Raw genomic sequence first — 13,630 nt, 5'->3', positions numbered from 1 at the left:
AAGCATTAGGAAATGGATACATCTGGAGCGCCATTATTCTACCCACCACACTTGGTATTCGAGGTCCTCCGTGCTCCAGCATCAACCCCACTTTGTAGGCTGATCATCTACTCAGCCCCCCGGGCATCACATGCCCAGACATACCACCACATTTTTTACACCATTTTCCCTGGACATACCCCAAATTTCACTGCCCCAGGCCCAGAATGCCTTTTCTATGGCCATAAAATCCACCTCATCCTTCAAGCACAACTCAAATGTCAGTGCCCCACGTGCCCTGCCCTGACTTGCTCAGCTGAAATTGTGGCTGGGCTCCTTCTGCACCTGCATGAAGACCTATAAAGCATATGCTTTGGGGAGTCTTCCCTCACGGCTCCCGTCCCCAGAATGAGACTGCATGCTCCACGGAGGAGAGACTATTTGTACACACTTTTTATACTGCCGTCCCTTTACATGGAATAAACCCTCAAATGTGTGTTAAATGAATGACATGCAAACCCATACTCTTATCTTAAGGCAATAATGCAAAAGATGGAAAAAGAGCTCTGTGATCACTAATTGTTTTTAGTAAGCTGTCTATAATAGCGAAAAAATAGAGGCCTAGCAGTAATAGGTCCCGCAAGCCATGCGGCGTGGCCAAAAAAAAAAAAAAATCCAGAGGAACAGTAATAGGACTGGTTCAAAAATGAGGGAATATCAAAACAATGGAACAGTTCTGAAACTGTCCAAAGTGATAAATACAAAGGTTCTGCAACAGCATGGAAAAGTACACATGGAATAATGCAGGGAAAAACTCTCAGAATACATTTGCTGAACATTAATGCCAGTGATTTTTGTAAACTGCAGACGTAACTGTGTGGGTCTTCTACTCCAAATCTTAACGTTCAAGCTGCAGTGACCAAAGGATCCAAGATTATCAGGGACAGTCCCAATTTAAGATGTTTTATACTAACGTCACAACTTGTGTCAGACCTTTTCTCAAGCGCCAGTGGGCCGTGTGCTACCCCTGAATCTGCTGCGCTCTGCTGCTTTACTCAAGCTGCTTCCTTTACTAGGAATGTCCACTCCCCATCTCCATGAGAGTCCAAAAGCTCTACCTGTATTTCAAAGTCTAACTCCAATGTCACCTCCCAAATGAGGCCTCCCACAGCCCCCTAGTCAGAATGATTCCCCCTCTCTTGGTACCACTTTGATAGTATTTATCACAGTCTGCGCCATATGACAGATGGGAAGGCAAATCCACGGCCCCTCCCACCTACAGCTTACACCACTGATTGATCACAGCATGCTTTCATGCTGAGGTCAGATGTAGCCTCCAGATCTTAATATAGCATCCCAGGTAGCCAAAATCAACTGACCAGAGTTGTCAGGTGAGTTGAAATCTCTATGTCATTCCCATCTTAGCATTATTTCTGAGCACACGTGTCCTCCAGACTAAAGTAAGCTCCTAGGGAGCGGAGTCTGCCCTTGTTTACCTTTGTTATCATTATTAGAAGTTAGAAGTCCACCTAGTTAACTGGAAGGAAACACAGACACAAAAGCACAGAACACAGATGCAATACCACAAAAGGTTGTGTGACTGAGGTGGGATTATGGGTGAAGTCTGTCTCTTCCCTGCTTGCATCTGTACAGTTGTTTTCATAAACAAAAATGGTTTCAAATGAAGCAAAGACAGACAGTAGGGAAACACAGAGATCAGAGAGGAAAGAGGGACCACGGGTGAACAGGATGGTCTGGGTACAGTGGCACATACCTCACGACTGGATTTCCGTGGTACAGGATGTAAATGCCAGCCTCCTTGTTTGAAAAGATTTGATTATTCCGGATGATGCCTTTCCCATTGCCAAGGACAACAATGCCAGAGCGAAGGCCGTGGTGGATCTGGTTACACTGCAAGTGAACACGAGACACCACAGAAGGCAGCTCAGACACGCCACTGAGAAGCAGAGTGCTCATTGCTGCCCCACCGCAGGGCCAGGATGAACCAGCAGAGAAAACTACGTTGCTGGAAGATCCCTAGCACAAAACAAAGTGAATGGGTTTCCCTGGTGGCATGGTCGTTAAGAATCTACCTGCCAATGCAGGGGACATGAGTTCGAGCCCTGGTCAGGGAAGATCCCACATGCCGCGGAGTAACTAAGCCCATGCACCACAACTACTGGGCCTGTGCTCTAGAGCCCGTGAGCCACAACTACTGAGCCTGCGTGCCACAACTACTGAAGCCTCTGCACCTAGAGCCTGTGCTCCACAAGAGAGGCCACCACAGTGAGAAGCCTGCACACTGCAATGAAGAGTAGCCCCCGCTTGCCGCAACTAGAGAAAGCCCGTGCGCAGCAACAAAGACCCAACGTAGCCATAAAGTAAAAAAATAAATAAAATTTTAAAAAAAGAAACAACAAAAAACAAAGTGAATGGACGCGGCCCTGCCCTCTCTGCACAGGTGCACACGTTGACACCTATGAGGGAGACTCCCAAGAGAGGAGTCTTCCCCACCCAGACTCTTGGGATGTAGTTACGCTGGCACTTACTGCTGAGGGCTCCTGCCCTTCATCTGCAATGCACACTACTGAAAATTTCTGAGCCTCCAAAGAGTCCCCAAAACACACGATCATTGGCTAGGCCATGTCATCCCAGGGCGCCCACCTCTCAGAAGGGGGCAGTGCCCCAGTACATGGGAACTTTGGCTAAGCGCAGTCCCAAGGGGCCACCCAGGGAAGGAGTGGGTCACTGGCTTCTAGTCTCCCCTTCTCATTTGGGGGGGGACCTGTGGAAGGTACAGCCCCAGGGAGCTTAGGTGTCCCATGAGGCATGAGGTCACCAGGTGTACGAGCTATAATGACCCTTGGAGATTTTCATACCGTGCAAATGGGAAACAGGCCCAGGGTCACATAGTATGTTTGTGGCAGGGCCGGATCTGAAACCTAGTTTTTCTGTTTCCCAGTCAGTTAGTTGCTTTTGAACAGTGATGAAAATTTTAGGTTATAATAAATTATAATAAAATTGTTTCACTCTGATTGCTAATTTATAGCCTAAATACAATCCTATATTTAAACCAAAAAGCTAGCTGTTTCTCTTCCAAAATTATTTAATGGAAACACAGTTCTAGTTTGCTTTAAAGTGTCTCATGCTGCAAGCTCTCCTATGCTTACTCACTTTTCAGATTTTCCCCTGAAGGATTTGGCAGACTCACCAGAGTAACCGCTGCCTACAGAAGTCCCTCACAGGGTTGAAAAGCACAGGGAGAGAGGTGTAAGCAATGGTATTTCTATCCTGCACTGTTTCACAAAGGCAGGTAATACTCCCTTCCCCCTCCACCTGCTACACTGTCCTGTCCCCCCATCCCTGGGAAGGCAAACTCCTCTCATCTCTCTGGCAACAGTGGCAGTAATTTCCTAAGCCAAGGCCATGCATCAAATATCAGTTGCATGGCAGAAAGAGTGAGAGGAAGGGGCTGGCAGAGGACACTGGCCAGGCACATCTCTTGAAATATAGTTAAGAACTTGCCTTTCTCTGCATTTGCAAGGGCAGTCTAGATATACTGGGTTAAGAACATCCACCCTGAGTCAGACTGCCTGGATTCAAAGGCCAGCGCTAGCACTAGATGTGTGATTTAGGGCAAGGTCCCTAGCGCCTTTGTGCCTCCGTGTCTTCACCTATGAAATGGGAATAATAATAATTCTATCTCACAGGGTTGTGTAAGAGTTAAACCATGGTTAAATAAATATATACCAAGTGCTTAGAACAGTATCTGGCATATAATAAGCACTATGTATAGGATGGATATTATTTTTCCAAGCCCATAAAAAGTCCACTATGTTTCTCAATTTCTGGGAAACCTGTCTCTCAGAGAAGGCTGGAGCAAAACTATGGGGCAGGTCTTTCATGTCACTGGTCTCACATTCTAGGATTTTAAGTGGTTTTCACACTGGCTAAGATCAAACTCACTATGGCCTCACGATATCCACGAAACAAGTTATCTTCAGAATAAATATCCTACGTGTCCTTTTAATAGTAAAGAATGAACTAATTTGGTGTATTATTTTTGATCCAAGTGTCTTTCATGGCAGACATATCTTTATTCTTACCGAACTCAAAGCCCACAAGAGCATATCAGGGCTGAGGGAGGGAAGGCCCTGTGAATTTCCCTGTCTATCCAGTCCTCCTCCTTGCTAGGGGAGACTGCAGGGACGTACGTGACTTATGCAAAGTCACTCTCAATACATGGAGAAAGAGACCCAGAGTCACAAGGACACACAGAGAAAAGGGCAGGAACTACCTGCAAACAGGAAGCAACAGAAATTCAAGATGGCAACATTTGCTTAAACATCCTCAGAAAAGGTTTCTGAGTACCAAGAGCCACCCTGAAAGGGCAAGAAGATGGAGGAAGTACCAGAATGAGAGGGTTGGACTTTTTCCGGATGTCTACGCCGGCCTCCGCGTTGTCATAAATGTTGTTGCCGGCGATCAGGCCTCCGCCCTCCAAGCGAAGAAAGATGCCTGACGCTCTGCAGTGGTGAATGTGGTTCCTGAGCATGATGATCTAGGCAGAGGAGAGAGAGCCATTCATTTTCCTGTCACAAAGGTATTTTAGAAAACTGCTTGGGGAATACCTGAGTCTTCCTTCCCGTCTGGTCCGTGCAGTTCTACCTGATGCCAGACCAGCCACTCTCCGCCGTGTGCTCACGAGGACTGAGCCATTTCCGTGTCCTTCCTGGCTCTGCCCTACAGGCACTGCACCAACCTCACGCCAGTTCTTTACTAAAACCTGGATGGAAGCCTGGCTCTGAGCTCCACATTCACAGCCTCTGAGCAGGATAAATAACTGGATGACGGCATGGAAAGGACGCTTGGAGAAGGTGGGATTTAGTGGTCTGCAAACTCTACGTGCAGTGCAGTTACATGAAGATTTCCAGTGGTCCAAGGGCACAGCTACTTTGAATGGAATCGAGTGCCAGATCCACCACTTCCACACACACCTTTGCTGAACTTCACCTGCCTGAGGAAGCACCTGAGGGTAAAGTACCTCGTAGGCTGTCCTCTCCCACCTTCCCTTTTGCTTTCCACTTTTAAGACAAATACCCATTGTTGCCCGCTTTGCATCTCTTTTGCTGTATTATTATCCTGGGGTGGAAAAACCAATGGAACTCCAAGCTAAGAGACAATTGCAAGTGTTGGTATAAGATAAAGAAGCCTCTTTAAAACAAGGTACCATAACTCAGTAAACAGCTTATTAAGGGGATGCACTGCCACTTACATTCTCTTTTTAGCAATACTAAAAATCTAGAATACATATTGTTTTAAACAACTATGTATTAACAATGAAATGTACTACGTTAAGGTAAATTGTGTACTAACAATAAACACTGTACTACATTAGGATAAAACTCTGGGAGGGGTAAAGTATAATAGAAGTACAATTTCAAGGAGAAGCTTTCTGCTTAGAATGGGGCAAGTTGGAAAGAGCATTGCTCCCACACTTACAACAAGAAGATACAAAAACGTAACCTTTCTTGAATCCATCAGCGAGCTGAGGTTGCAGGACAACCAACTAGCCTGGCATCTAAGGGAAACAGGCACCTTCAAGGACACGAGATGTGAGTACTTGTTTGTCTGAAAAGACACAGATGCCATACTGGCCAGTAAGAAGAGTTCAGCTAACCGTTTCCATGAACTGTTAAAGGCCAGCTGTTAACTAGTGAGAGCACAGAAGCCCCGGGAGCAGCTGCATCTATTCACTTCTCCATGGACCTCGCCAGGTGCTCATGGAGAAAGACCGAGGGCAGGACGAGAGACGGGAGACAGCCTCCCTTCTGGTGGGCGCTTGGGGGAAAGTACAGCCACTGTGGGAAAAGCACTAAGCCCCTCCTGTCCCAAAGAACAAGCCTTAAGCAGCTGGGGGAAGGGCAGCAAACCCTGTGGCTCTCAAGGGAGGGAACAGAAAAACAATAAACCCTTTACCCCTCAGGGAGGTGGGAGGAAAATATCTTGGGCCTCGATCATTAGAGCCCCCCTAGTGCTGAGGGCTGAGGCAGGACCACTGAAAAGGGCCTAGTGCCAAGGTCCTAAATCCACCGACACAGCACCTTCCTAAGACTAAGGATAAATGCAGACACGAGAGGCTCCCTATCACCCACTGTGCCACGAGGCTGGCCAGCCAGAGCCATGGCAGTGCCCTGCTGCTGGGAGGGGCAAGAGCACGGAGGAGCAGATGCAAAGGGAAGAACTAAAACAGAAAAGTCCACTGGCAAACCAGCCAACGTAATGCAGGAGGAATCAGGAGCCTGTGGCTCACTGAAGGTAATTGTAACAACAAAATCCAAGCGTCACAGAAGAGGCATGCCCATCCCCACACATAAACACCATTTACCTCTGTCTCCACCGTCTATACAAGGTACCTCTCTTCCAACTAAAAATTACCAGATACCCAAAGAAGCAAGAAAAAAAATCATGGTCAGTGATACTTTTCTTCATTCCCTCTGCCAGCCTCTACCCTCTCGGGAATGTTCTGGAGGGCAGAGGCAGGGCGGTTGCCCTCTGGCCACTGGATCAAGGGCTTGCTCCTGGCCACAGGGGCCAGCTCAGTAAGCCGGCATTCCCGCCCACAGCTCCCCACTTGTATTAATGCCATTTGATATATGTGTTCCCGGAAGCTGCGTACTCATGAGACACCATGGGTTGTTTTAGTCAAAAGCCAGCCAAAATCAGCTTTTCAGGTTCCTTTTTGGAGACTCACTAGGAACAGTTGGCTGCACAATTCCTGCCACAAGTTCCCTGGGGACAACGGTTCCAGAGGGCTACAACGAAAGCTGTTTGACTTTTTGTCTCTCCTTGTCCATGACTCCAATTACCACCTGCTCCCAAGTCTGCATGTAAGGGCACATCTCTCTTCAAAGCTCCAGCCCCCCGTAACCAGATGGCACCTCTGCCTGATGTCACTGATGCTCCAAACTCAACGTGCCCAGAACTGCACTCAGCATCTTTCCACATCCTAACCTTCTCGGCTTCTCAGTTCCTGCCTTTGCCTCAGCCACTCACACCAGAAATCTAGGCCACATAACCTCGACCGCTCCCCTCCCGAGGTTCTCCTCGCCACCTCTCCAGACTGCCCTGTTCCTCCTGTCCATGTACGGACCCTAATTATCCACTGCCCCGCACTGATTGTGTCTCCAGTCTTGTTCCCCTCCACTCCATTCCACACAAAGCTGACAGAAGGAGCTTTCCAAATGCAGATCTGACCACAATTCTCTGCTTAAAATCTTTCAGTGTGTTCCCACTGCCCTCAAGACAATTCCCATCTCTCTGACGAGACACCTGCCCCTGAGCTGACTGACTCTTGCTGACTAGCCCTCACCTCACGCTCTGGCTGTTGAGGTTACTTGCGACTCCCTGAGTGTCCTGCGTCCTATGTCTAGGCCTTCCCGCATGCCTCCTTTGCCTCACAGCTTCACCCTGCCAACTCCTAGTCTTCCTAGACAGCTTGGCCAGGCACCAGTCCTCCGGGAAAGATTTTTTTTTAAGTCTTAAAAAACACCAAACACATTTATGGAGTACTTGCTATGCACCAGACACACTGCTAAGCACTTTATATATATATATATGCATATATATGACCTCAGTCAATCCTCACCACACCTTGGAGTAGGTAGTATCATTAGTCCAAAGGGCATATAGCTAATAAGGGGCAGAGCCTGAATTTGACTCAGAAGCCACACTCTTACTAACCATGCAAGGAGGAAAGCCCTCCTTGAGGGCTCACTCCAGATCCTTTCATTGTGGTCCCCCTGAGAGCAAAGCTGTCACCCACCCCTTTTATTTGACCTTTATCTTTTATTCTCTGTTCATAGCACAGTTTTATATTGTGTTTCCAGGGTAACACCACCTGAAATCCTCTTTGGAAATGGGTAAAATACAATTAAGATGCAATTGCTATTAATCATTCTAGAAGCCTTCAGAGACCTGCAAGACTCACATGTGACATCTGTACAGTGCCCTTCAGTTTTCTAAGTGCTTTGCCAATATTATGGCACTGGATCCTCACAAACCCCCAGTCGAAGAAGTGGGGCAGTATTTTCATTTCACATGAGAGGAAGGTAACGTTCACAGTGAATTAGAGGAGAAGTGAGACTCAAACCTAGGAGCTATGTCATGCTTCCTTCTAAAAGGCCATGTCTTTCCTTTTAGAAGCCTCTCCCATCCTGAGCTGTTACTGTCCTGTGGTGCCTGAGGGGGTTGCAGGTACAAGGCGCTGATGGCATGCAGAGCAGGATGATCCATTCTTAGTATGAAGTCCATACATCTCAACGAGGCTTTCTAGGCCCTGGGCAACGTGGATTCTGCTTACCTCCCCTGCTCATTTTCCAGCGGTCCCCACCACACTGCTGAACTTGGCCTCACATCCAGGCCCCAGCACAGGATGTGTGCTGCCTGAACCCTCACTGTGCACCTCCTTTTCACCACACGCAGCCCATTTTCCTTGGTTCTCCTCGCCTCATCCTACTCAACTTAGACATCTCGTCTGGGAAGCCTTCTCAACTACCCACACAGTTTGGATCACAGGCAGCGATCACGTCTCCCAAAATTATCCTGCATCCAGGCTAAAGAGCCCTTGTTCCTTCTACCAGGAGTTGGGTGACATATTTGAGAAGCAGCATAACATAGAGAAAGGAGGTGGAAGACCTGGGTTCTAGTCCCCATTCTGTTTGGCCTCTAACCTGCTGTGTGATCCTGAGTGAGTCACCTTCCTCCCTAGGCCTATTTCCTCTTCTGTAAAATGGGAAGAATAGTTTCTGCCTCATCCAAATCAGATGACGGACATGAGGCAAGTGTGTGTTATAAGATTAAAAGATGATTTTTTAAAAAAATGCATACTAGCACCATCCAAGCCCTCCTGCGTACAGCCCCTGAAGCCCTCTCACCACTCCAAAATCATGTTCCTTGTGACCCAGCGAGGCCTCATGGGTCTGTACAGTAAGCCTTATGACAGCACCTTGTTATTATGTATACATCGCACCTTGCTATTATGTATACATCGCACCGCATAAGTCAGGTTCCGGAAGATGTTTCCTTCCATCTTGGCTCGGCCATAAGAGCAAACGAAGACACCTCCCTTCCCGTCCCGGAACAGGCACTTGCGGATGAGGCAGCCCTGCACAGAGCTGGCCAGCGCCATGGCCTCCCTGTCCTTCTGCAGTTCCTGGTGTAGTGAGTTCAGCACCAGGCAGCTGGGCAGCTGGATGGATGCTCCCGGCAGTGGTGGGCCCAAAAAGGAGCCCCCTAGAACCGGCCGCGGTCCCTGCACTTGGTAGGACAGTCTGTACGTGAGCTGGTCCTCATCCTCATCCTCACCGCTGGGACTCAGGCCTCCATCGCTGCTGTCTGGGGTCCGGGCCACCCTTTCCCCATCGCTGCCCACCTCTGGCTCCTGTGAGCCAGCCTTGGGGGAGCCAGTTGCTGGGCTGGTAGGGCTCTGGCTACCCTCAATGACAATGCCACAGGTTCTTGGGCTCCAGGCCTGGTCCCTGCTTTCCAGGTCCAAGGACATTAAAGAGTCAGAGTCCTCTGTTGGGAGCACGCTGGGAGAGGACCTGATAAGCCCTAAGAGATGCGTGTAGGCCCAGTTGTTCTCTGAGGATGGGTGGCCCTCAACAGTCACAGAGTTGTTTTCACTGCCCACAAATTCACAGTTTTCCAGGACACACAGGGGCACATTGTGCAGAAAGACATGGGTGTTTTTGAAGGTGCAAAACTTCACTTGGCAGGTGCCCGGGCCATGGACCTGGATGTGTCCATTCTCAAAGTTGCAGTTGTCAAACTGGACGTGACCTGAAGTTGTCTGGGGAACGAAAGAGAGAAAGTGGGTGTAACAGGGGTAAGATCTGTTTTGCTAGTCAGAGCTCTAACTGTTCCGTAAGGGGATGGCACCTGGAAAGGCGATCTGTCCTGCTGGTCATGTTCCCTTCGCCACAGGGCAAGGGTCCTGCCAGCCCCAGGAGGAACCAGGAGCTGCTGTGCATCAGAAGGAGGATCATTCGGAGCTGCCTTCCCTCCCCTCCTTCCAATCCCAAAGGGCAGGAGACAAGAGTGGAAACGGATAATGGCAGAAAAGTTCACTTTCTGGAGCAGGGCCCTTCCCCAAACCCTCAAATCTCAAGTAAATTCCACCAGTGCTCATGAAGCGCTTAATGAGAATAAAGAGTCTGGTGTGGGGGGTGGGAGGTAACATGGAGAAGGCGGAAGATGCTGAATGCTCAGAGGGATGCTACGTGAAATGGAATCGACTCAATACTGGAGATGAACCAGGAGACGGTCGCTCAAGGGAGAAATGATGAGGGAGAGCTTTGGATTCTCACAAACACAGGAACTGGCTGGGATGTGAGCCCAACTTTACCAAGCCCTCTGATGGGTGAGGGTCCCACGTGGTGTCTCGGTTACACGGAGACTGTGTCCCACCAGGTGGTGTTCCTCCGGGTCTCTCCTTCCAAAGCACTATCCCTTCATTCGAATCCTCCCTTGGCCCTGTGAGCCTGCCTCCACCTGAGCCTGCAGCCCTGAGGTTCACCACATAGGCCAGTCTGGAGTGCGGAGTCAGGACAGAGCTGGGCAAAGCCAGAGGGCTGACAGAGGCCAGGGTGGGCCAGGAGGGGCTGAGCTCTGCTGGGGCTGGGCCAGCAGTGGGAGGCCCAGACACAGGTGCTGGGAAAGTCTGCGTGGGAACTGGTGCTGGTGCAGAACTACGGCAGGAGACAGCAGGCCACGTCCCTAAAGAGGGGGACAAGGTGTACTGCCGTGACCGGGTGAGTGCCCTGAGCAGTGGCTAAGAGTGCGGGCTCTGGGGGTCCAGCTGCAGGGCCCAGCTCCCAGCTCTGCCTCTTCCAGGTGTGTTATCTTGGATAAACACATCACTTCTCTAAGCCTCAGTTTCTCTGTCTGCAACACGGGGCTCACGAACTAACAAAGCACCACGCACGGAGCCATGCACAAAGCTGGCACGTGAGAAAAGCCAGCTGTTATCATCTGGGGTCAAGGGACGTGGAGAGCAGAGAGTTCTCTGGGGTGGGGGTACTACTCAGCCCTACGGAACAGCCCACCTGAGACCCTCAGCCTTCCAGGCCTGATGGAGAAGACCAGCCACTCTGCATTCCTGAAAAAGAGCTGCTTCTGGATTCCACACCAAGCTCCATGAGATGTACTTGAACCATAAAATGAGGTAGTAGTGTCTCATGATCCCACTTAGTAATCCCTGGACAATTTTACATTCTCTAGCAGTGACCTCCCTTGAGAGCTTGTCCCAGAACTTAACTCCCCTTAACCTCTCTAGTTCTTCCCTATGGCTAACCTAACTTTTTCTTGCTGCAGTTTAAGTCTATTTTCTCTTACTTGGTCCTCTCTGTAGAAAAACCCTGGCTCTCTAGAGACGCAGAGTCATTGCTAGAGTTCTCCTCAGAAGTCATAAAAAACGGCTGTGAAGTCACCCTGGCCTTTGCATTTTTCAGGCAAGGTCATCCTAGCCCCCTGTCCTGCTTTTAGTTAAAAGACAAGCATGGACTGAGCACTAATATATGCCAAGCACAAAGCCAGATGGTGGGCTGGGCTACAAGGTCTACGGCCAGGACCCACCCCTTGAGGATCTGCAGCTGCACTTGTGAGGGGGAAGTGGAGGCTGAAGAATAAATGACTATGAAATGTGGAAGGTATGGAAACGAACCGTTCTTCCAGATCTGCAGATGAGCACAGAAGGACTCCATCGGTTCTTCTGAAATGTTCTAAGTAGCGAACAGCCTTTTAAGCTTCCAGGGAATGCAGAACAATGTAATTTCAAAAGGGGTTAGACTCAAAGGCCTGGATTTGAGTTCTAACCTCACTAATTATCCACTTGAGAAAGTTACTCAGCACCTCTGAGCCTCAGTGTCCCTCATCTGCAAAATGGGGACACACCTACTCTGTCTACCACAACTGTTTGTTGTGGGGATCAAATGAGGCCACAGATGGAAAGTCACCTATCTTATGATTACAGGCTTTGGACCCTACCTCTGTCCCTTACAAAGTCTGAGACCCTTGCTGAGGCTCCATCTGCTCATCAATAAAGCCAGCTGACACTGCCCATCTTAATCATGGCTGTAAAGCACGTGGCTGGCAAAGAGTAAGTGCATCATAAGTGACTGGTGGCATAATGATCATTACGAACGTGAGAGACAATTTGGTTGTTATTGGTAGAACAGTGGCAATATAATTTTTGTTGACTAGGTACAAAATCCATGTATCACAATCAGTTTCTAGGCAATGCAGCTCCTGGCAGTCTATAGCTATTAGCTCTAGACTGTTCTGCCAGAAGCTACCAACATCCCAACACATGCTTTTCTTTGGAAACAACTGCTCTGTTCCTAGAAGGAATGTGTTCTCCTGATATTTCCTGACCCTCTCTCCAGTCAGCCTTGGCAAAAGCCTGACCTTCCTTGACCCTCTGCAGAGTGGGGCTAATGTGCTGAAGGTCACTGGCCTGCAGAGCCCCCCTCTTTGGCCATCTCTCTGGGAACGCTGTCTGTTCTCTGCTTCCTGTCACCATGTGGCATGTGGCATGCTCCCGGAACCTGGCTGCTCTACCTGTGGTCCCAGTTGGTCCAGGTTGGAAAGGAAGAAGTACAAAGCAATTTTGGCCTCCAGTGCAAGGCTCATTTTTTTAAGTACAGCTTTTTCAGGAATAAAGCAGAATATTGATCTCTACTGATCCCTGTGCCTCTTTCTCAACTGGTGCAGAACTCACAGGAGTGTGTTATAGGACTAATGACTGAACTCTCTCTCTTTTTCTAATTCCAACAAAAAAAGGGTTACAAACCCACTGAGAAGAGGGCAAGGCCCAGGGTCAGGCCGGGAGAGGCTATCCATCTGAGGTAGACACCCACCTTAAACATGAAGGGTGAGAACCAGGCTGGCATGAAGACGAGGTTGCACAGGCGTGTGGTTGAGCACTGCTGGTCAATGCTGGCTAGCAGGGCCACTTCGCCCAACTTCCCGTGGCCTACGATCTCCACGGGCACCTTCAGGATAATTTCACCTTGCTCTTCGTGCAGACCTGGGAACAGCAGGATTCGGTCAAATAGGCTGGACATGGCCAGGGCACTGCCTAGGCTGTGAAACTCATGGCCTGGCCCGACACTCAGGGTACGACGTGTCCTCCTCCGGCGAAATAGAGAAAAGCAGACAGAGGTCTCCAAGATCGCAGCATTCTTGGTCCACATCTTGGAGGCAAGGTAATGCTGCTTGAAGGCCTCCCTCCAAGACTCAGGTTCCACATCAGGCTGGTTGGGCCAGTTGGGGTGGCGGCACTCAGTGTAGCCCAGATACAGCTGCCGCCAGCGAGTCCTATCAAGACTGAGGATCAGTTCATACCAGGCCCTGCACACTAGGCTGCAACGGCCCAAGTCGGGAAGGGGCAAGTAGGCTAAGATCATGCGCCACAGCTCCAGGGGGAGGCTGCCAGCCTCCATCGTCACCTGGGAGACAGACACAGAACAAAAGAGTTTTTGTCTACGCTGCTTACAGTCCCCCTTCTTAAAATATCCCCTGCCTTCTGACCCCAGGGGTGAACAGGCACCTAGGCCCAGCCAATCACAGGACTCCACCCACCGAGTCA

General features: G+C 49.4%; 1 protein-coding gene across 10 annotated transcripts in view; it reads right to left on the bottom strand.

Moving 5' to 3' along the window:
- The window catches only part of FBXO10 (F-box protein 10), an 84,210-nt gene that overhangs the window by 29,014 nt on the left and 41,566 nt on the right, over positions 1-13,630 (bottom strand). For 8 of the 10 annotated variants that reach the window (XR_010944955.1, XR_010944954.1, XM_067743913.1 and 5 more), the window contains 4 exons: positions 12,900-13,490; positions 9,011-9,832; positions 4,391-4,540; positions 1,754-1,890 (listed from right to left, as the gene is read on the bottom strand). Coding sequence is in view for 8 of the 10 variants with exons in the window: in XM_067743913.1 (XP_067600014.1) it covers positions 1,754-1,890; positions 4,391-4,540; positions 9,011-9,832; positions 12,900-13,484 (1,694 nt within the window). In the remaining 2 variants the exon portion in view is untranslated. The remainder of the gene's footprint in view (positions 1-1,753; positions 1,891-4,390; positions 4,541-9,010; positions 9,833-12,899; positions 13,491-13,630) is intronic. The other 2 variants (XM_067743915.1, XM_067743916.1) reach the window with 1 other exon arrangement.

The sequence above is a fragment of the Pseudorca crassidens genome, chromosome 7, assembly GCF_039906515.1.
Source record: "Pseudorca crassidens isolate mPseCra1 chromosome 7, mPseCra1.hap1, whole genome shotgun sequence".
NCBI lineage: Eukaryota > Metazoa > Chordata > Mammalia > Artiodactyla > Delphinidae > Pseudorca > Pseudorca crassidens.
The sequence above is the reverse complement of the archived record's forward strand: the minus strand, read 5'-3'. Positions and strand labels throughout refer to the sequence as shown.